Source organism: Giraffa tippelskirchi, chromosome 4, assembly GCF_054371585.1.
Source record: "Giraffa tippelskirchi isolate mGirTip1 chromosome 4, T2T-mGirTip1v1.2.pri, whole genome shotgun sequence".
NCBI classification, from domain to species: Eukaryota; Metazoa; Chordata; class Mammalia; order Artiodactyla; family Giraffidae; genus Giraffa; species Giraffa tippelskirchi.
The window spans coordinates 8,023,066-8,044,426 of record NC_137278.1 but is presented as its reverse complement, the minus strand read 5'-3'; the positions used below and the strand labels follow the sequence as shown (position 1 = coordinate 8,044,426).

The 21,361-nt window shown below is 56.4% G+C and overlaps 1 protein-coding gene across 18 annotated transcripts in view; it reads left to right on the top strand.

Moving 5' to 3' along the window:
* The first annotated feature begins 1,367 nt into the window (after positions 1-1,367).
* DNM1 (dynamin 1) overlaps positions 1,368-21,361 on the top strand; it is a 43,707-nt gene continuing 23,713 nt past the window's right edge. For 14 of the 18 annotated variants that reach the window (XR_014081342.1, XR_014081341.1, XR_014081340.1 and 11 more), the window contains exons 1-10: positions 1,368-1,623; positions 15,694-15,767; positions 15,997-16,146; positions 16,490-16,693; positions 16,988-17,086; positions 17,192-17,352; positions 18,343-18,485; positions 18,622-18,757; positions 18,958-19,025; positions 20,154-20,292. Coding sequence is in view for 15 of the 18 variants with exons in the window: in XM_081587037.1 (XP_081443163.1) it covers positions 1,463-1,623; positions 15,694-15,767; positions 15,997-16,146; positions 16,490-16,693; positions 16,988-17,086; positions 17,192-17,352; positions 18,343-18,485; positions 18,622-18,757; positions 18,958-19,025; positions 20,154-20,292 (1,335 nt within the window). In the remaining 3 variants the exon portion in view is untranslated. The remainder of the gene's footprint in view (positions 1,624-15,693; positions 15,768-15,996; positions 16,147-16,489; positions 16,694-16,987; positions 17,087-17,191; positions 17,353-18,342; positions 18,486-18,621; positions 18,758-18,957; positions 19,026-20,153; positions 20,293-21,361) is intronic. The other 4 variants (XM_081587038.1, XM_081587027.1, XM_081587040.1 and 1 more) reach the window with 1 other exon arrangement.

The window sequence follows — 21,361 nt, the reverse complement described above, 5'->3', positions numbered from 1 at the left end:
GGCTCATTTGTACTTTGTCCTTTTTCCACTGGACTACAAACCACATGCAGGTAAAGGCTTCATCCATTTTGCTCCCTACTTTATCTCTGAGGTCTAGCAAAGTTCCCGGCTTAATAAATATGTATTAAATGGGTGAATGAACCACAATCTCCAATTCACAGACCACTGATCTCCCAGCAGTGGCCCCTACTCTGTTCACAGACGGTGACCTACTGATCCCCAGTAGAACAGGGTTCTTGTTGTTGTTTGCGCGCTAAGTCATGTCCAACTTTTTGCGACTTCATGGACTGTAGCTCGCCAGGCTCCTCTGTTCTCCAGGGTAGGCTGGTCTCTCTTTCTTAGCCTCCTTGTGGGGAGTCCCAGTTAGGTTTCTTAAATGCAGAGATGGATGACTAGGCCTAGGCCCCATGGTCTTTCCATGTGAAAAAAAATAAATAGGGTAGGGTTTCAAGAGTCCTGGATTCGAGCCCTACTGTTTTACCACCACCCTGATGGTTTGGGGAGAAGACTTCACTTACCAGGACAAGACGTTCCAACTGTCCCAAGAAGGCCCTTCCAAGTGTCAGGGCCTTTGCACCTGCTGTTCATTTGGCCTGGCTAGCTGCTTCTCACCATTCAGGTCTCTCCTCAACCGTCACCTCCATAGAGAACCCTCCTAACCTGCCAGGCTAAAGAGAACTCTTCATATGCTATGTTTATTTCTCACATCACTATTAGTGTATACTATCTTCACTTGTACTGTTTCATTTATCTGTTTATTCATTTACTGTGTCTCCACTATAAGATCTATGAGGGTAGAGACCTGGTCTGTCTTGTTTACTGCTGTATCTCCAGCGCCTAGAACAGGTTATGGCTTACAGTATGGTGTTCAGTAAATATTTGTTGAATTAATGCTCTATACCTTTTCCTTCTAGAAACAGGGAGATTGAGGCCCCAAGACGGGAAGGGAAATGCCGGAGATGATTTAGTTTACAACCTGAAGTAGAAGGCAATGAAGCCGAGTGGAACTGAAGGTCAGAAGACTATGACCTTGGAGGAGGCCTGTGTCTCCAAGCCTCAGTTTCCCCATCTGTAAGAGGGAGTGAAGCAGCCACGACTACTCTCCAAGGGGTCTGGTACTAAGGGTACCTAGTACCTAGGAGACCTTGCCCGTTTCCAAGAAAGATAACGTGCGGTGCAGCATTTGTGCTTCCCCCAGACACGGCTCCAGCGCCCCTAAAAGCCGCAGAAGTTGAAAACTACAGTCCCCATAGTGCCACGGGCGGCGCCTGCGCACGACTGCCGACCCGCGGCGCTGCGGGCGCCCCCTCGCGGCACCCTGGCGCAGCGCGGCGCCCCGATCCCCGAGGGGCGGGGGGACCCGCGGCGCAGAAAAGCGTCGGAGCGCGCTGCTGCATCCGCGGAGCCGAAGCCGGGAGCCCAAGCGGCGGCCGGATCGCAGCCCGCGAGTCCAGGCGCAGCCATGGGCAACCGTGGCATGGAGGATCTCATCCCGCTGGTCAACCGGCTGCAGGATGCCTTCTCCGCTATCGGCCAGAACGCGGACCTCGACCTGCCGCAGATCGCCGTGGTGGGCGGCCAGAGCGCCGGCAAGAGCTCGGTGCTCGAGAATTTCGTAGGAAGGTAGGAAGCGGCGAGCCCCTGGAACGCCGACTCTTCGCGCCCGGGTCCTCCGGGTCTCGGGACCCGGCCCCGACGGCGCCGCCACCTCGCAGCCCCCGGCGCTGCACGGAGGACGGCGCGCCCCCGCCCCCACCTCCAGCCAGAAGGGGGAGGCGGCCCTTCCCCGCCACAAGAGCCCCTCTGGGGCGCAGCCCCCCCCACCCCCCACCCCCGCTGGGTCGCAAATGTCAAGCCCGCCGCCGCAGGCTCACGCCCCCCTCCTCTGCTCCATCCTTTAGGAAGACAGCAGACCCGGGCAAAGGGCTGTCCCCCCCTCAACCCCCGCATGGGCACCGAGGGGCCTGCATGACTCCCGTCAGTTCTGGGGGGGGGTGTCTCTTGAAGCGGGCAGCACCCTTGGGCCGTGCCCCCAGGCTCTATGGACAGCTCCCCCTCCTCTCAAGGGGATTCCTGAACTGTGGTGGGGGGACACCCCTCCCGTCTCCCCTGGGAGAGGACATGGCCCCTTGGGCATCGGGGACCAGATACAGTCTCCCCAGTCACACACACCTCTGCGGCTCCGGCCGCCATCCGTGCGCAGCGCGGAAGAGGGGGGAGGCGCGACTGCAGGATGAGGAAGAGGGGGTGGGGGGATCCAGCGCCTCTGAGCCTTCCCCGAGCCGCCGGCCTCTTGCCCTGCCGCCGCCCCTGGTTGGGGGTAGGGGGCGCCTGTCAGTGTCGTCCTCCTCTTGGCCTGGCAGAGGGATTGGAATGGAGGGAGAAGGCGGTGGAGGACAGAGATGACTAAGACAGGGAGGGAGGCAGGCTGGCGGGGGAGGGGTGGGGGGAGCCATTTGCACGACCTAATCCCCCTCCTGCCTCGGATCCCACAAGGCGGCCGGAGGGCCAGGTGGCAAGGAGTCAGGGGCAACCACCAAGACAAAGAGCCCTGGGTTTAGGGAGGCAGGCAGGGTCGTGACCACCCCCCAGGCTCTCCCCCAAGAAGGGGAGACAGAGATGGGCTTTCCGGGTGCTGAGAAGGAGAGAGAGGCGGATGCTCTCGTGGGGGGCTGGAGGCGGAGTCGGAGTGGGGGGGAGCTGGGCAGACTGAGGGAGGAGGCAAGAGAATTGACACTGACCTCCCCACTCTGTCATCTGCCTCCCTCACCTCCTTCAGAAACCCTAGCTTTCTTCCAATGACCTTCATGGGTAAAGAAGCGGATGACCTGTGCAAGAGAGGGAGGCAGACAGAGAGGGCTTCCTCCTCCCCCATCCCAGGGAGGACAGCTCTGGGCTGAGAAATCCTGGGTCCCAAGCCACGTTCTGCTGTGAAACCTCAGGCGAGTCACTGCCCTCTCTGAGCCTCAGGTTCCTCATCTCTAATATGGGCGGTTAGACTGGACAGTCGTCCTCGCCCCTCAGATGACCTGGGAAAGCCCAGCGTCAGCCTCAGGGGTGAGAGAGAAAGATACTGCCCGGAGCGATGTGTCTGTGGGACGTGGGAGAGCCATTGTGGGGGCGGCCGGGCCCATCTGATCAACAGAGGGGGGCCGCCGTCTGTCTCTCGGGGAAGGGCTTCCAGAGAACCCTTCTCTTGCTCATGTGACCTCACCCCCCAGAGCTGCAGAGATGCAGACAAGAGACACAGAGATGGTCCCCGTCCCTATGGCCCGACAGTCAGAGCGAGGGGGGTGGGAGGACTCTGGAGGCAATAAAGCCCCCGAGGCCCTCATGCTTTAGATGACAGTCGTGGACATCCTGCACCTTCCAGGGTACAAACCATAGGCCTGCCTTTCCTCCCTCTGCTCATACATGCTCTCTGCCTGCTGCGTGCTCTGGGCAGGGGGTACCAGGGGGCAGCTGACCTCAGCCCCCATCTGCCGGGCCCGTCCCCTGTGCCCCCTGCCAGGCTACATGGGACGGGTCACAAGAACCCCGTGAGGCGGGTACTGTGATGACCACTCTGCAGGTTAGACGCTGAGGTTAGAGGCCCTGTCCAAGGTCGCAGGGCCAAGAAGGACCGCGTGTGTCAGACTCCAATCTGGGGCCTGCACCACCTCTAAGAGCCCAACTCAGCACTGAGCACACGGACATGCAGGTGTATGGGCCCCCATTTTCCCCCTCCGAGGGATGGGCCCACTGACAGCTGCTGCCCTGCCTTCCTGAGACATGGGTGTGGGGCTCCAGCGAGTTCACGGGTGTAAAAACCCCCTTTTATAGACACATGGAAGGGAGATGTCGATGTTCAGTTAGGTTTGGGGCCTGCCTGCGCCAGGACAGACCTAGCCCCTGCCTTCTTGGAGTCCACCGTCCAGCAGAGAGAGGTACCAGGAGGTAGACAGCACAGCAGGCCAGCCTGGCCACAGCTGACTTCCGCAACTGTTAGCTTGTCAAGGGATCAAGTGAGATGCGGACTCTGCCTCCAGAGGCCTAGACCCTCTCCCTGCCCTCCACAACCCAACAGCCTTTGACCACAGCCCCGCAGGAGGATACACAGGGCGTCCAAGTGCAGGTCTGGAGCAGGGTAGGGGCCTGGCATGCAGTGGCGTGCGCGGGGATGCTTTAGTTGATTCTCATGAAAGCTAGTGAGGAGACCAGGACTGGAGTGCAGGCAGGAAACTGAGGTTCACTGGGGACCTCCCAGTCTGCCTTGCCATGGATCCCCACCTCTCCACCCTGGGCTGGGTCCCCAGACCCATGTGCATGGTAACAGCCACTCTGTCTCCTGGGGTTTCCCGGGAGTCAACCCCCCATGGAGAGGAAGTGGAAAATATATCAGAGGAAGCAGAGGCTGCTCCAGGCTTCCGGGCACCCAAGAGGGCCCTGTTGTAATCTCTGCAGCAGAGGTGGCCCAGACAGCTGCCCAGGACCCTGGCAGGGCTGCTCTGGGTCTATGCTTTTTCTTCGTCTCCCTTTTACGGAAAGGAAGACTGAGGCTGATTCATTCAGCCATCCAGCAGATGTACGTGAAGAAGAAAACTGGGGGCCATGGTCAATGCTGGGAGGGAAAAGGGCCACTTTCCACAGGGAGGTCAGAGAAGGTGTCTAGGAATCCGTGGCATCTGAGATGAGAACTGAGGGATGAGAAGTCATGTGACTATTTGGGGAGAAGCATTCTAGGCTGAGGGAACAGAGCATGCAAAGGCCCTGGGGCAGTAACAAATTTGGTATCTTTGAAGAACAGAAAGGAAGCGCTGTGGCTGGTGTTTGGTGAGCAAGGTGGACACAGCTGGGAGAGGTAGGCAGGGGCCTCAGATTAAGCTGAGGAACTACGTTTGTTTTCATTATTATCAGAAGCTCTTAAGTAGTGGAATGACTTGAGCTGCTTCCAGCAAGTGTGTGACTTGGGAAGGGGGACAGGAAACAGGTGCAGAGGCTGCTGTGGTGGGCAAAGTTGGCCTGGACACAGGCTTTAGCAGAGAGAAGGGGAGAATGGTGGGGTTCGGGATGTATTTTGGAGGATGGTCCCCACAAAACCTGCTGAGGGATGGGATGTAGAAGGTGAGGAAAGAAGAATCCAGGATGACTTTAGCACCTCTGACCTCAGTGGGTGTTGGTATCATTAATGGAGTCTGGGAGGAGCAGGCTAGGGGGCGGGGGGTAGGATCAGGAGTTTGGTGGGCAGTGTGGTGATGCAAGTCGGAAGCTCAGAGGGAAGGCGGGCTGGAAATATAAATTTGGAAGAGATGGGATGTCAACTCGTGAGCGTAGATGAGATCATCTCGGTGGTGAGCGCAGACAGCAGAGTGTGCGTGGGCCCCCGGACACCCCAACACTTTGTGAGCAGATGTCTGATGCCCAGGTTTCCCTTCGTCTGCCCCCAGCTGTGTGCCCCCTCCCCACAGTACCCATCTGGCGCCAAGTCAGGTGTCCTAGGACAGGTTTTCAGGTTCCAGCACCCCTGACCTCGCTCTCTCTGAGGCCCAGGTGTGCTGATTATTGGGCACTGCCCATCTTCCCTCCTGTTTGGCCCCCTGGAGAGGCCAGAGCCAGTAGGAGTATGGCAGAGGGGCTGAGTGCTCAGGCTCTGGAATCAAACCTGGGTTTGCAGCTTAGCTCTGGCACTTACACGCTGGGCAAACTTGGGCATGTTTCTTAAACCCTGCCCAGCTGCTATTTCCTCATCTGTAAAATGGGGATAATAATAGCACCTCCTTCATGGGACTGTGGCGAGTGTTGACATCATGCCCGTGAAGCACTCAGGGTCAGGTCTAGCCGAGAGGACGTGCCCATTCTGTTCCTGCCTGGGCATAGGTACCAGCTGGGAGAAGGGGCCAGGGTGGGGGTGGGGCAGGGAGCCTGGTGAGTGACCCTCTGCCCAGAGCCCAAAGGGCAGCCTGGGGGATAGGGTTTTGGTTTCCCCTGCTGACTCTGCCTACCCCAGGTCAGGCTCACTGAGTTGTTGGTCAGTCACTAAGTCGTGTCCAACTCTTTGCAACCCCATGGACTGACTGTAGCCCCCCAGGCTCCTCTGTCCATGGAATTTCCCAGGCAAGAATACTGGAGTGGGTTGCCATTTCCTTCTCCAGGGGATCTTCCCGACCCAGGGATCAAACCGGGATCTCCCATGGCTCCTGTACTGGCAGGCAGATTTTTTACCCCTGAGCCACCTGGGAAGCCTTTTTGCTCAGGCTCCCTGCCTCCTACCAATCCCCTTGCCCCTTTCTCTGCATTCTGGTCCCAGCGCAGACCTTGTGCCGGTCTCTGGCCTCTGAGAGCCCTTCTCTTGGTCAGCCCCAGCCCCTGCCATGGGGGACAGACCACTCTCCACTACTAAGATCTGTCTCTTCCTCTGAACACTTCAGGTTACATCCCATTTCCCAGATCCAGAGACTGAGGCCAAAGAGGATTAGGGCATAATTGAGACATCGAAAGTAGAAGGGCAGAGGGAACTGACATCTCCTTGGCACTTGCAGTGTGCCAGGCCCTGAGGATAGAGCTGTGAACAAGCCAGACCCATCCTTGTTCTCGGGGGACTCACAGCTGAGCGGGACAGACAGAGGCTACATTGCACAAAGAGCTCTTATGTTGTGGGTTTGAAGAAGGGTACCGGGAGCCTGATGCTGTAGGGAGCGGGAGTCGTCAGGGGGCCAGAGAAGGCATCTGAGCATTTAGGTCTGGGCCTGAGTGAAGGTAGAACTTGGTCAGGCAAAGGAGTGAACCACTCCAGGTGCAGGGTGCCCCCGAGGAAAGGCTGGAGGTGGAACCCGGAGGAGAGAAGGGCAGTGAGGAGCAGAGATCGCAGTGAGATGAGGCTGATCCGGGAGGTGCTGCGGGCCCTTCAGCCACCCCCACCCAGAGAGCCCACAAAGCTGTGCCTCTCCCAGCTCAGAGCGCCCTCCTGCCACGTGCCCTCAGCCAGACCCACAGGCCCATCCCTGGCAGAGGACACCTTCTCCAACCCCCCCTGGCAGAGGACGTCTTCTCCAACCCCCTCGCCCCACCTAGTGGCCCCAAGGAGCTGGGAATGAAAGGTGACTCTGGTAGACAGAATCTGATCCCGGTGCCAGGAGAATCAAGTTTCCCTGGCCTTGGCTGGGGTCGGAGGGTCAGAACCAGGGGGAGGGGACGCAGGCAGACTGGTGCGGAGAGGCCAGGTGGGAGCAGAGGGCACCAGTCACAGACGTGGTGTTATCAGGCCTGGAACAGGAGGCAGAAGTGGAGCCCACGTGCCATATGTCTAAATATTCCAGTTATAAATCAAGCTAAGGAACTGCTAACTACAATGCGTTCTGCCCTTCCACCTTGACAAACACACCTTCAAAGCAACCTGGCAGGATGGTGTGGAATTTAGAATTTCAGGCTCCTCCGAGTTCTGAGATGGGGTGGGGACTCCCCAGGCTGCCCTCATTTTTCAGCTCCATCAGCCTTAGCCTCGAGGTTGCCTCCTCGCACTGAGGGCAGCCTGCAGGTGGGAGAGTAACCTAGAGGTACACCTGAGACTGAGAGAAAGTTCCAGGGCACTTAAGTGTGGCCTAGGAGGGCTGCGCAGGAGCCTCCCTGGTGGCTCAGCAGCAAAGAATCCTCCTGCCAATGCAGGAGACCTGGGTTCAATCCCTGGGTAAGGAAGATCCCCTGGAGAAGGAAATAGCAACCCATTCCAGTATTCTTGCCTGGGAAATCCCATAGACAGAGGAGCCCGGCGGGCTACAGTCCAAGGGGTCACAAAGAGTCAGGCTTGACTGAGCAACCAAAACAACAACAAGGAGGGGTGCACAGGCTCCAGCTGGGCACCTTCCCTTGGTCCCCGGGAGCCCCTTGCTTCATGGGGAAGGTGAGGCCAGAGATCCCAACAAGGATGGGGCCCAATCTCAGGGCCCCAAGCCCCCAGGTCCAAGGGCAGTGCTGATTATTGTCTTCTTGAAACCAGCAACCTCTTAGTAGGAGGAGCACCATCCCCAGTTTTCAAGTGGTGAAATGGCACAGAGAGGGTAAGGGACCTGCCTGAAGTCACACAGCAGTGGATCGGAGGCAGGACAGGAACCAGCATGGGTCTTCTGTCTCCATGTGGAGGTCCACCCTCTTCACCCCAACCCCTGTGCCTGCCTCTCCATACACCTCAGCTTCTCCTCTGCTCTCCCTGGTTGTCTCTCAGGCACTCTTGCCCCCTCCCTGGACTGAATTCTGGCTAAGGAATATGAACCATTTGCAGCAGTCAGCTCCAGCAACTTGGAATTCCTATGTTGTTGTTCAGTCACCAAGTCGGGTCTGACTCTTTGCGAGCCCACGGACTGCAGCCCATCAGGCCTCCCTGTCCCTCACCATCTCCCAGAGTTTGCCCAAGCTCACGTCCATTGAATCGGTGATGCCATCCAACCATCTCATCCTCTGTCGCCCTCCCAGTGCCCCGGCCGGAGGCCCCGGGATTGGCTCCCAGCTCCTCTCGCATCCTCTCCATCCAATGCAGTCTACAGACCCTGTGGATTCTGCCCCAGTCCATCCCTTCTGTACTTGAGCCACCATCACCTTTGTCCTACCTAACACCCAGGACAGACTCCTCTCTTGCTATTCTCCGTCGGGCAGCTCAGAACTCTCTAGGGCTTCCCAATCCGATGCCTCTGCTTGAAGCCCTTCTTAGCTCCCTGCCCTCCCAGCAGAGCCTTATCTCCTGAGCTGGGGCCCTGAGGCTGGCCTTACAGAGCTGGGCTTCCCCTCCGGGGGCCACCTAAGTATCTTGCAGCTCATGGGGAAATGGGCTGTCCCTCTCCCTCACTCTCCTGTTCTCTCTGCCAGGAAGGTGCCTCACCCCACCTCCGTCTTCTTCCTTCACTGGCTCAACCTACAGATCTCATATCAGCCAACACCTCCTCTAGGATGCCTTCCCTGACCACCCTCCAGCCCGTGACCTTGACGTGTGGGGCAGGACTCAGTTTTCTCCCAGAATGAGGGACCACAGAGGAAGAAAGAGGCCTGTGACCTTGGGCTGAGAGCTCCTGGCAGAGGAGATCCAACCAAGGTTATTATGAACGTTTTACCTGTTTATCACTGTGCCACTCTTTTGTCCCCAGTCTTAGCACAGGGAAACGAGGCCACCAGCCCAGATGAGGAGAAACATCTCAGGAGGTGAATGCAGTGCTCCCTGGCACACGTAGGCACCAAGCCCAGGATGGGCACTCAGGTGACTCATGGCAGCACCAATGGGCAGCCTGCTAGTTAGATCCTCTACAGTCAGAGTCTTGAGGCATCCCCTCATTGGCTGTAGGAGAGAGCTGCTGGATTGTGTCCCATTTCATGGATGGGGAAACTGAGGTTCAGAGCAGGGAGATAATTTAATGCAGCTGAGATTCCTTCACCTCAGGCTGTTCATGATAAGAAATAAGGATCCAGGGACTTCCCTGGTGGCGCAGTGACTAAGACTCTGCTCTCCCAGTGCAGGGGACCCAGGTTTGATCCCCGGTCAGGGAACTATATCCCACATGCCACAACTAAGAGTTCGCATGCTGCAACTAAGACCCAGCACAGTGAAATAAATGAAAGCAATAAGGATCCAGAAGCAGCTCCATATTGAGCGACTTGGGAAAAGTCCATGCTGAGCTGTTAGAAAGGCAGAAATGCTACCCAAGTGCGGCTCGGAGGCCGGGTCCGGGAGGGGCACCTGACTTTGTCTCTCTGAGCCTGTTTCTTCCCCTTCAAGTTGGGAAAACTGGTCACACCAACCTCACACAGCCGTTTGAGCATCAATCAAGAGGCTGCAGGTTTCCTAAGGTAGAATTTACATGCTGTAAGATTCGCCCGTCTTTAGTACACACTTCAGTGATTTTTAGCATATTTGTGCAACCATCATCTCAATCTAATTTTAGACCACTTCCATCACCCCCGAAAGAAACCGCATGATGATGCAGATTTCAGAGCCCCTGGAAGCATCCCTGGCCAGCAGTCAACAATCCATCAGGGTTTGCCATGACTGTTCTTATAAGTGATAAAACGTTTACAATGCTGAGCCCCAGGTGTTGGGGGTGATGGTTGTTTTTATTTTTTCAACATCTTATGTATTTTCTGAAAAATTACTTAATGAGAGAGCATATGATTTTTTTAAAAGCAGGGGCAAAAGAAATCGTTTCCATTTTGAAAGTATAAAATCGTCAACACTTGAAAGAAAGGGAAGAAGACAGGGAGGGAGGCAGGCAGGAAGGAGTGAGGCAAAGAAGAATGGTAAGAAGGATGGGAGGATAAGGTGAAAAGAAAGATGACAGGTTTTCTTTAATATTGAAGAATGGTTGCTGTGGGGAGAATGCCGGGCTTGGAATCCAGGGCCCGGGGCACCAGTCCTACCCTGTCACCGACTTGCACTGTGAACTTGGGCAGCCCTCTTTCTTGTGCCTCAGTTTCCACATCTGTACAATGAGGGCGGTGATGGGAAAAGTGGAAGAACTTCTTCCAATCATTCTTTCGGCCGACAGGGGTGTCCCGAGCATCTGCTCCATGCCAGACTCCGAGCTGGGTGCTGGTAAAGAGGGCCAACCCAGGCCCTGCTCTCAGGACATTAGAGTACCAGGGGAAGCTAAGACCAGGGCTGCCCTGAAATCTTCAAATCTCAGCTAGAAATTCATGGGCTGTGTGACGTGAGCCAGCCCAGGGCCTCCTGGGACGGTAGAAACAGAGAGGGACTTGTTGCCTGGGGGCAGTCTTACCTCCTCCCAACTGTATTTCTTGGCCCACCCACTCCCACGCCTCCACCCTGGCTCCTTGCTTCAGAGGGCACCTCACAGCCTGTTGGGCCCCTTCCCTTCCACTTCCAAGGCAAGATTGGGCTGGAAATAGTCTGGCCTCCGCCCACTCTTCTGGCCAGCCCCCAGGAAACCCATCTTCCAGCTCCCTCCCTGCTGCATCAATTGATGACATGGTCCTGGGAACCCAGGCTGTGTGCTCAGCTCACTCAACAAGTTTTATTTATAATCATTGCTACCATGCCTCGGTACAGACATTAAGTTATATAGGCCTCACAGAAACCCATTTTACTGATAAGGAAACTGAGAGTCAGAGATGTCTGATGATTTATCCATAGTCACACAGCTCGGACATCCAGTGCCGGGCCTGTCTGACATCAGAGCCCAGGGAACAAGAGACTTACAAGGATGACTGCCACTGGGCAGCCGCCAGTCCAAGCATGCTACTTTCTGGTGGTGTTTGAGCTCAGCAGGACTTGGGAACCAGGGTCCCAGAGCAGTTGTCAGACTAGGAATGGCAGCTCTGGGTATAATTCCTCCAGGCCCCTCTGGGGTGACAGTGCCAGTTCAGATAGGCTGTATGTGGTGCCTGGAGGTCGTGAGATGTGTTTATTTCACCCTCCCTGTGCTTCAGGTTTGAAGGTACCTCTGCAGATGGCAAGGCAAGGCCTCCCCAGGAAACCACCATCTGTCCAAAATGAGTGGGAGGAACTGGAACGTCACCATCCACCCCTCCCACACGTCAGTCAAGGCTGGTGGGCCTGGCACACTTTTCTCTGAGCACCTGTTCTGTCCTCTCTTGGGTAAACCAGGAGCTGGGTGGGAGGTGCAGAGGTGGCTCTGGCGGGAGACCAGATCAAGCCCGAATGAATCCCCAGTGCAAAGGCGCTAGGGGACACCTTATTATTTTTTTAATATTTATTTATTTTTCTGCGCCAGGTCTTAGTTGCAGCATGAGGGGTCTTCGTTCTTAGTTGCAGCATGTAGGATCTCGTTCCCTGACCGAGGATCAAACCTGGGCCTGCTACCACTGGACCACCAGGGAAGTCCCCAGGGGACACTTTAACTGAGGGTATGGGGCAGTCTGTCCAGGCGAAAGGTGGAAGCTGTGGAGTCACTCAGTCATGCTTGCTCCTTCCAGGGTTGCCTGAGCCCCTACTATAGCCCATCCTGTGCCCAGCACGAGAATCCTGTGCCCAGTGTGAGAATCCAGCAGGCAGTGAGGCACTGATTCTGGATGTGGGAACAGCCGTGCTCATCACTGCCTGTCCAGGCATGAGCCTAGCTGGGAAGCAGGCTTCCGGGTCCTGGGCCCATCTCGGCCATCCCTTCCATTGCTGTGCGGCCTCACAGCTCCCTGCCCCTGTCTGGGCCTCCGTCCCTCCCCCTGGACAATGACGGAGAATGAGATGTTCTCTGAAAACTGCTCCTCCTTAAGGTCCATCGTTTCCAGCCAACATTTTGTGGTCAGAATCCCACAATCCGATTCAGTGCCTGGAGGAGATGAGGCAGATGGTCCTTCAGGATCTTGGATTCCTTGCTGAATTTTGGGAGGATTCTCTGAAGGAGGGGGGCTGAGGACAGGAGGCTCTTCTTGGCAGCCCCCTCCAGCTGCTGAGTGCCCACTCTGTTCCAGGCATGGGCTAAGGCTCCAGGAATCATTCTGCAGCCACGCGTGGTCATGTATGATGCCTTGTTTAGATCATGTGGTTTACAACTGAGGACCCTGAGGCCCTGAGGGTGAGGCAACTGGCTCAGGGGCACCAGGCTGGGGAATGGCCAAGTCAGGACTTGAACCCAGGGCCTCTACCTGGCGCTGGTTCCTCATCACTGAGCCAGGAGCCTTAAACTTGATGGGAACATGGGGACTGTTTAGAATCCATATTCCCTCCTCCCTTCCCCTGCCCCCCAACCCTGAAGATTCTAACCCAGCCTGTCTGAGGAATGCACACTTGAACAAGCCACCCAGGGAATTCTGAGAGCCTGGGCCAGGGCCAAGATGGGGCCCCTGGCCACCTGGGCACCCATCCCCACCCTGGCCTGGGAGATCTGGGTCTGAGTAGGCACTGCTCCCACACATGCCCTGTGCTCTAATCTCTGCTTCCCATAAGCTGCTTGTCCTTTAAGTAGCCCTGGGAGGCAGCAACTCGGAGCAGGCTGGCCCAGACCCCTGATCACCCCTCCAGCTGGGCCCTGGGTTTCCCACACCCTCTACATGGCACCTCAGGAACCTCCTCCACCCCTCAGGCCTGCCAGGGCCAAGTGGGTCCATCTGTGCAGGAAGGGGGTAGTGGGGGTGGGTGGTGCTCTCAGGCTAGAGCTCCAGGGAAGGTTCATGTCTCTGCATGGGGAGGGGCTCTCTGTGGGGAGTGCCATCCTTTCCAGCCCCGCCTGCAGTTTCCATGGCAACTACTGTTGTCATGGTATTGCTGGGTGAGGAGAAGGTGGGGAAGAAGGTAGACCCCAGGTCCCCATATCCTCTCCAGCCTCTGTGAGCTGAGATGCCCTATCTCTCCAGTCCTGGGGAGGGGGTCCCAAGTACTAGGGTGTCACCCCTGCAAAGAAGTCAATGAGTAAGGGGTAAAGACAGAGACAGGAAGTCCCTCCCCACCAAGTTAACCACCTCCCTCTCTGTGCTGCCTGGTGCACCTCCGTTCCAGCACATGTCACACTGCATCACATTATCTGTTTACTTGTCTGTCTCTCCCACCACGCTGTGAGCTCCTCGGGGTGGGAACCGTCTGACTCATCACCTCCCATCCCCAGGGCCCAGCACAGGACCTGGCGCAGAGCAGCTGCTCCCAAATATGTTCTACACTGAATTTAATTGAATTACATAAAAAGCCAAGTCTGGCTCCTCAGGTTTAGGGAGCAGCAGAGTTTGATTGCTAAGTTCCCAGGCTCTGGGGTCCAACAGCAGCGGGTTTGATTCCCCGGCTCTGCCATTCCTGACTGGGTGACCTTGGATGAGTCATTTCACCTCTCCGAGTCCTCGGTTACCTCATCTGTAAAGCTATCTTCTCCATATGAGAGCAATTTTTGAGGACTTGGGGATTCAGTTCTCTTTTATTATTTATTTTTGGTTCCATTGGGTTTTCACTGCTGCTCGCGGGCTTTCTCTAGTTGCAGTGATCTGGGGCTACTCTTCGTAGCAGTGCACAGACTTCTCATTGCGGTAGCTTCTCTTGTTGCGGAGCACGGGCTCTAGATGCACGGGCTTCAGTAATTGTGGTGCACTGGCTTAGTTGCTCCGTGGCATGTGGAATCTTCCTTGACCAGAGATCAAACCTGTATCTCCTGCATTGATAGAGGGCTTCTTATCCACTGTACCGGCAGGGAAGTCCTCAGTGCCCATTTTTTAAATTTAATTTTTTGGCCATGCCATGTGGCATGTGAGCTCTTTGTTTCCTGACAAGGAACTGAACCTGCGCTCCCTCAGTGCCCACTTATTAAGCACCTCTTGTGACGGAAAAGTGCAAGTCCTGCCCTTCTGAACCTCACAGTCTTGTGCAAATGAAAAGCATTTGCCTGGCACCTAGAAATGATGGATAAATGCAGGATTTATCATCCTCCTTCCCCATAAAGTGGCTGAGTTCTCCTCATTAGTCTCTGCTCTCCCCAGAGGTGGGGCAGGATAAGGACAGAGAATGGAAGAGCCCTCCCCAGGGTCCCTAGATGAGGCCTTGAACCCAGAAGCCTGGGCCAATTCTGTTGTTCCTGGGACCCTCTGCCCTTAACCTGAGGCACAGAAAGCTTTGTGAGTCCAGGTCGGGCTCTGGGCTCAGGGTAGGGCATCCAGGTTTCTGCTCTGGCTCTGTCCCAGCCCTATAGTATCTTGAGTATGTCCTTTCCCCTCCCTGGGCCTTCATGTGCCTCACCATGAAGGAGATTTCTGTGGCCCCTCAGCTCCCCTCTTTCCTGAATCCTGGCAATCCCCTGATTCCAATCCCAGTAGCCTGATCCCTGGAGAGGCGTCCACTGTCATTCTTGTGCTGGCTTGGGTGGGGCTGTGGGTGGATGGGTGGGGTGATGAAAAGAGCTGACAGGACAGAGAGAAGTGGCACCCTGAAGAGTTAGCCAAAAGGACTGCTGAGGCTGAAATAGACATAACAGATGTCTGAGGAATAGACATCAGGTCTACAGGCAGAAGATGACTTCGGGACCCCTCAGTCCAGTCATTCAAAGGGAGCTGGGTGTGCTGGGAGATGATCGGCAGACAGCCTTCACCAGAGAGTCAAACAGATCTACTGCAGGGTCTGGTAGATACGGGCTGGGCAACATGAATATCTCTGAGCCTCAGTTTCCTCATCTGTAAAATGGGGATAATGATACTGTCTTCCTCGTGAGGCTATTGTGTAGAGTCCATGAGATATTGCCCACAAAGAGCCTGGCATGCGTTAGGCATTTAAGAAGCATGAGTCCTTTTCCTTGTTTCCGCCTTCCCCTCATCCCCCTCATCCTCAACCCCAGCCAGATGGGGCCAGGAGAAGGGGAAGTGAGATGCTGCCTTTCCCCACAGCGGAAAGGAGGGGAGGAAGTGCAGCTCCGTTTCCTTGGCACCCACTCTGTGGCCACTGGACATTTGGGCATTGGGGTGGGGCACCTCATGCCTCAGTTTCTCCTGAGTTGAATGGCAGTGACTGAGTTGGGGCAGGGACTTCCTGTTGGCTCAGAACCAACACAGGGCAGACTGTGAGAGAGGTCTGGGGGTCAATTCAGACTCACAAATTCTGTGACCCAAAGGACTTGAGGGTGGTCTTTTCCAGCTTTCTCAGCTGCCCTCTCCCCTTCGTGAATCCCTTGGGCTGAGGCGTGGTGAGGCACTTCTGGGGAGCTTGAGGCCCCCAGTGACAGGACAGGCGTTCCTGGGACACAGGGACCCTCCTCAGACCTTGACTCTCCTCTCACACCCAACTCACTGCAGGGACTTCTTGCCCAGAGGATCTGGCATTGTCACGCGACGCCCCCTGGTCCTGCAGCTGGTCAATGCTACCACGGGTATGTGCTTCCTCTCTTTGGGCCTCATTCCCCGTCTGAACAGCGGGGATGAAAATGCATAACGGAGAGGTGGCTTTGTTGTCGGGGGAGGGAGGAGAAGGCAGTGTTTGTGCGTGTGTGTACGTGTGTGTGTGTGTGTGTGTGAGGGGTCTTTTCCCAGTGGGAGATGAGATCCAGGTAAGCTACGGTTATGATGCTTTCTCCCTGCGCCCCGCTCCCTCTGGGGCAGAATATGCCGAGTTCCTACACTGCAAGGGGAAGAAATTCACTGACTTCGAAGAGGTGCGCCTGGAGATTGAGGCTGAGACCGACCGGGTGACCGGCACTAACAAGGGCATCTCTCCAGTGCCCATCAACCTCCGCGTCTACTCGCCGCACGGTGAGATCTGGCCCTGGCCCATCCCACCCACGGCCTCTCAGCTCCCTCGCCGAGCCCCGCCCCTTGGGAAACCGTCTTCTTGGCCCCGCCCCTTAGCTGGCCCCTCGCTGGCTTCACTCCTCCTCGGCGCGTCATATTCTGGGCCCCCGACCGAGCCGTGGCTCCGCCCACCTCTGGCCACGCCTCTAACGGGTCTCAGTTTAGCCCCCCGCGTTTCCCTAACTCCACCCACCTGCGGCCACGCCCCCAAACACGCCCTCTCTAAGCCCGGCCCTGTTCCTTAATCCGCCCGCCCACGGCCACGCCCCTCGCCTTGAGCCCGCCCTCTCACCGCCCTGTCCAGTGCTGAACCTGACCCTAGTGGACTTGCCCGGCATGACCAAGGTCCCGGTGGGGGACCAACCTCCCGACATCGAGTTCCAGATCCGGGACATGCTTATGCAGTTCGTCACCAAGGAGAACTGCCTCATCTTGGCCGTGTCCCCGGCCAACTCCGACCTGGCCAACTCTGATGCCCTCAAGGTCGCCAAGGAGGTGGACCCCCAGGGTAGGTTGTTCCCACAGGCGGCCGACACGCTGGTCCCCGGGGGTCTTTTCACAGTGTAAGGGGGAGTCACTGGAGGGTCTAAGCGAATAGCGGTGGGATCATATTTATGCCTTTAAATGTCGTTTGGGCCACCATGGAGAATGAATGGGGGGCGGAGCAGAGGCAGGCAGCGGGTGAAGGAGGGAGAGGGCTGGGAGACAGCGGAAGTGTGGTGGGATCGGAAGTGCCTGGGGTCTCCTGTATGAGGACGAGTGCAGGTGTAGACAACTCTCTCCTTCCTCACTCTCCCCCCAGGTCAGCGCACCATCGGGGTCATCACTAAGCTGGACCTGATGGACGAGGGCACAGATGCCCGCGATGTTTTGGAGAACAAGCTGCTCCCGCTGCGCAGAGGTAGGCAGACCATGCCCCTGACCCACGTGACAGCCCTTCCCTTTCACCTCCAGCCTCTCACTCCCTGCAAGGCTGAATGCCCCTTGACCTCCACCCCACCCACAGGCTACATTGGAGTCGTGAACCGAAGCCAGAAGGACATCGATGGTAAGAAAGATATCACGGCTGCCTTGGCTGCTGAACGCAAGTTCTTCCTCTCCCACCCTTCCTACCGCCACTTGGCTGACCGCATGGGCACACCCTACCTGCAGAAGGTCCTCAACCAGGTAGGGGCTCAGGCCAGGTGAAGTCTGGGAAACCAGCATGAGAACAGAGTCATTGAAGTGTATTTTGGGAGGGTTGCCCACTGTTCCACAGAGAGGTAGCACCCAAGCTTTGTTGCCCCTTCCCTATCTGGGGCCAGGAAGGGAGCCCTGGCACCCTCCCAGGATGGAGGGTGGCATTGACAAGGGCTTGGGCTTGGGGGCTAGGACTGGAGCATACTTGGCTGAAGGCCTTGGTTCCTTCTGAAATGGGGAGAGGCTGATTTGGAGACAGGTGATCCCAGGGGACTCCTTGGATATTTCTCTGCCTGGAATGGGGCTTCCAGAATCACTGAGGGGTGTGTGTGTGTGTGTGTGTGTATGTGTGTGTGTGTGTTGACAGTAGGGAGGCAGTGTGACATGGGGAAAAATTGGGGTCCCTAGAGGCCATACACCTTGCTTCCAATCTCAGCTTCGCCACTCACCCACCAAGACTTTTCAGCTCTCTGAGCTTCTCTTTCTGCATCTGTAAAATGGTGATAAGACCCATTTCTTAGAGTCATTGTACAGTTCAGGGAGATACTGGGGGGGGGGGACCTAAGTAGAGTGAGTCCCACAACTTGAGAATTACCTTAAGGGAGGCCTTAAACCTAGAGGGCACAAGGGGGCAGTCTTCCAGTCATCACTGCCCCAGATTTATTTCAAATGGCTCTTGTGGTGTCTAACACTATTGAATTAGTCAAAACCAGGTGACTTCCAATAAAAATCAAAATTTCTGGCTTCTATTGAAAATGGCATTATTGACTCATTAGTTCAATTAAAACACCTCTGTGAGCACCTACTGTGTGTCAGGCAGCTTTCATTCCAGTGGGCAGGGCAGTGGTGGGCAGAGCTGTGGCTCTGTACCTCACCACGTACACACGGTCCCCAGACATCCTGGTCCCTGCCTGGTCTTATGTGCTTTCTGGGTCTCTGTGACCATGGTCTTCGCACTTTCCTTGCCCCTACCCCCAGCAACTGACAAACCACATCCGGGACACGCTGCCAGGGCTGCGAAACAAACTCCAGAGCCAGCTGCTGTCCATCGAGAAGGAGGTGGAGGAGTACAAAAACTTCCGCCCTGATGACCCAGCGCGCAAGACCAAGGCTCTGCTGCAGTGAGGCCCTCCCCAACCCCTGACTCCCCATTGTGGAGCCGCCCCTCCCGCAGCCTCTCAGCACCACCAGGGCTCTCCCTGGGCTCCCTGCACTGGGTTGCTCCTGCCCCCTCAGGTGACACCACTCTCTCCCCAGGATGGTCCAGCAGTTCGCTGTAGACTTTGAGAAGCGCATCGAAGGCTCAGGGGACCAGATCGACACCTATGAACTGTCAGGGGGTGCCCGCATCAACCGGATCTTCCATGAGCGCTTCCCTTTTGAGTTGGTCAAGGTAGGCAGCCCCCCAACCCCGCCGGGGCAGGAGGGCTCACCTCCCTCCCACCCACTCCCCTACCTAGAACTCTCTCACACATATGTTGGCTGACTTCACTAGAGGTCCTGGTGCCAGTCCTGGGAGTGGGGTGGAGCCTGTCCTGACCTTCCAAGTGCCAGCAGAGGCCCTGACCAGCCATCTCTTGGTCTCCTACACAGATGGAGTTTGACGAGAAGGAACTCCGAAGGGAGATCAGCTATGCCATCAAGAATATCCACGGCATTAGGCACGTATGGGGACTGGGGAGGGAAGCTGAACCCTGGAAGGCAGAAAGGGTGTAGCGCAGAGGTACAGGAAGTGATGGAGTGAGCCCCACTCGGGAAGGATGAAGAGCCCTAGTGCTCAGTCTCCTCAGTCCCAACTTTCTGGCTTCCAACTTGGACCGGCTCTGGCAAGGGGCACTGGATAGGAGACCCGGGCTACCCCAATAGCTGCAGCCTGCTGCCTTGCTTTGCCTGTTCCTGGGTACAAGGCTTGGCGGCTAGACTAGCTGCATAGAGCCCAAGGTACAGGTGGCAGGGAAAGTACCCTCTGGGCTTGGGCCCCCTGCCCATCCCCAGGGTGAGACAGCTCCCACCAGTCATCTCCAGCACAAAATTGCCCAAACCACTAGGTAGGGCCTTAGGTAGGCCACTGGGTGTTGGTCTGTGAACCTTTTATGATGGAATGAGGCCTCTCAATCCTCCAGACCCTCCCATGATCCTGTTAGCCCAAAGTTGGCCCCAATTCTGCCCCACTTCCCTCCTTCCAGCCAACACCAAGTTCAGTGGAGCAGGAAGGAAGACTGGAAAATAGACTGGTCCTTAAAATCTTAGCCTCTGCTCCAGGGACCCAGAGCTACACTGGTCCTTCAACAAGAAAATTTAAAGCACCTGCTATGTGCCCAGACAGTGAACCAGACCAAAATGTTGCTGCTTTCATGCAGGTTCCATTCCAAGGTTTGGCATAAAATTTACAGACTGCATTGGCTAAGGCACAGGAAAAAAAAAAATCTCTCTCCTAGTCTTAAAATAAAATGCTTTCTTCCCAGAAAGACTCTCAGAGACAACCTAGTTCAGCAGTTTTCAAACCATTTCTAGCCACAGAACCTTTTGTAGGAACAGAATCTGAAGACAAAGCAGGACATATGCACCAACTATAAGCAAATCTTGTCTTGTCCTGAAAAGCATCAATTGAAAGACCTTTACTAGAGTCCCTTCTGCCCATTTTACAGATGGGAACCCTGAAGCCCAGAGAGGAGTAGTGGGAGGACCCCGAGGGCAGAGCTCAGGGGGTCGGGATGGGGCCGTGGCCTGGTGCTCTTGGCAGGAGCTGGCCTGTGACACTGTGCCCTTCTCCTGCTCCGGGCATTCAGAACCGGGCTCTTTACCCCAGACATGGCCTTTGAGACCATTGTGAAAAAGCAGGTGAAGAAGATCCGAGAACCTTGTCTCAAGTGTGTGGACATGGTTATCTCGGAGCTAATCAGCACCGTTAGACAGTGCACCAAGAAGGTAACCGGCGGCCCGGCCAGCCCCCCCTCTGCCCCGCCCTGCTCTGCTGCCAGGCGCTCCGTCCCCACCCCACCCCATTGCCCCCTGGTAGCATGTACAGACCTCAGCGGAGTGGGGGAGGCAGGCCGCCGCAGTCCAGGAGAGTGGGACTCTCTGAGGGGGCCTCAACCAGCCCCTGGCCCCCAGGCTGGGGGGACCAAGGGATTAGACATTGGAGAGACAGGTATGGTAGTGGTTATTTGCTCCGAGAGCCCACCAAGAGCTCCCCCAGCTCAGGGAGAAGAAGGGACTCAGTCCCCTTCCTGCTCCCAGAGGTGGGGTCATCTTTGGGGTCTCCAGGGAGGGGTCTCAGGGAAGTCTTGGCCCTGGAGACAGATGAGGTACAGGACCTTCTTGGGTGCCGCTCTAGGGGCCTGGACGGCCAGAGGAATCCAGAGGATGCAGGTCAAGCAGGTACCCCAACTTCCCACCGTCCTTCATCTTCCCCATCTCATCCCCACCCTCACTCAGAACCCTCACTCAGGACCTTCCTTGTCCCTTCCATCCACATCCAGCCTTTCAGGGACAGAATCCTCTTCCATCTGCCTCACAGAACCACTCAAGGTGGGCAGAGCAGGGCAGGGAAGATGGTACCCATTTCACAGCAGGAAAACTGAGGCTCGGGAGATCAAGTGACTTGCCCAAGGTCATGTGAGCTGAGAGGTGGCAGAGCTGTAACTCCGAGCCAAGGCTTTGGACTCCACCCCCCAGCCTCCCTTCCTCTCCCCTCCCCATAGCCACCCTGGCCCCTCTCTATCACCATCTTCCTCTTTTCTGTCTTTCCTCTTCTCTCTCTGTCTTTCCAAACTGAGCTCCTCCAGACTCCGTTGGAGGAGAGGCACAGGATGCCCCTTGAGAAAGGGAAGGGCCAGAGTAGAACAGGGAGTAGAGAATGGAGTCCAGGCAGCTACACAGCAACTCCGGGAGGCTTCCTCTGCCCCGTAATCTATGTAAATGGCGCCCGCTGGAGTTGTGCAGTGTACCGCCTGGGCAGCGGGCTGCCACGACCTTGGCAAATAGGGAATGGTGC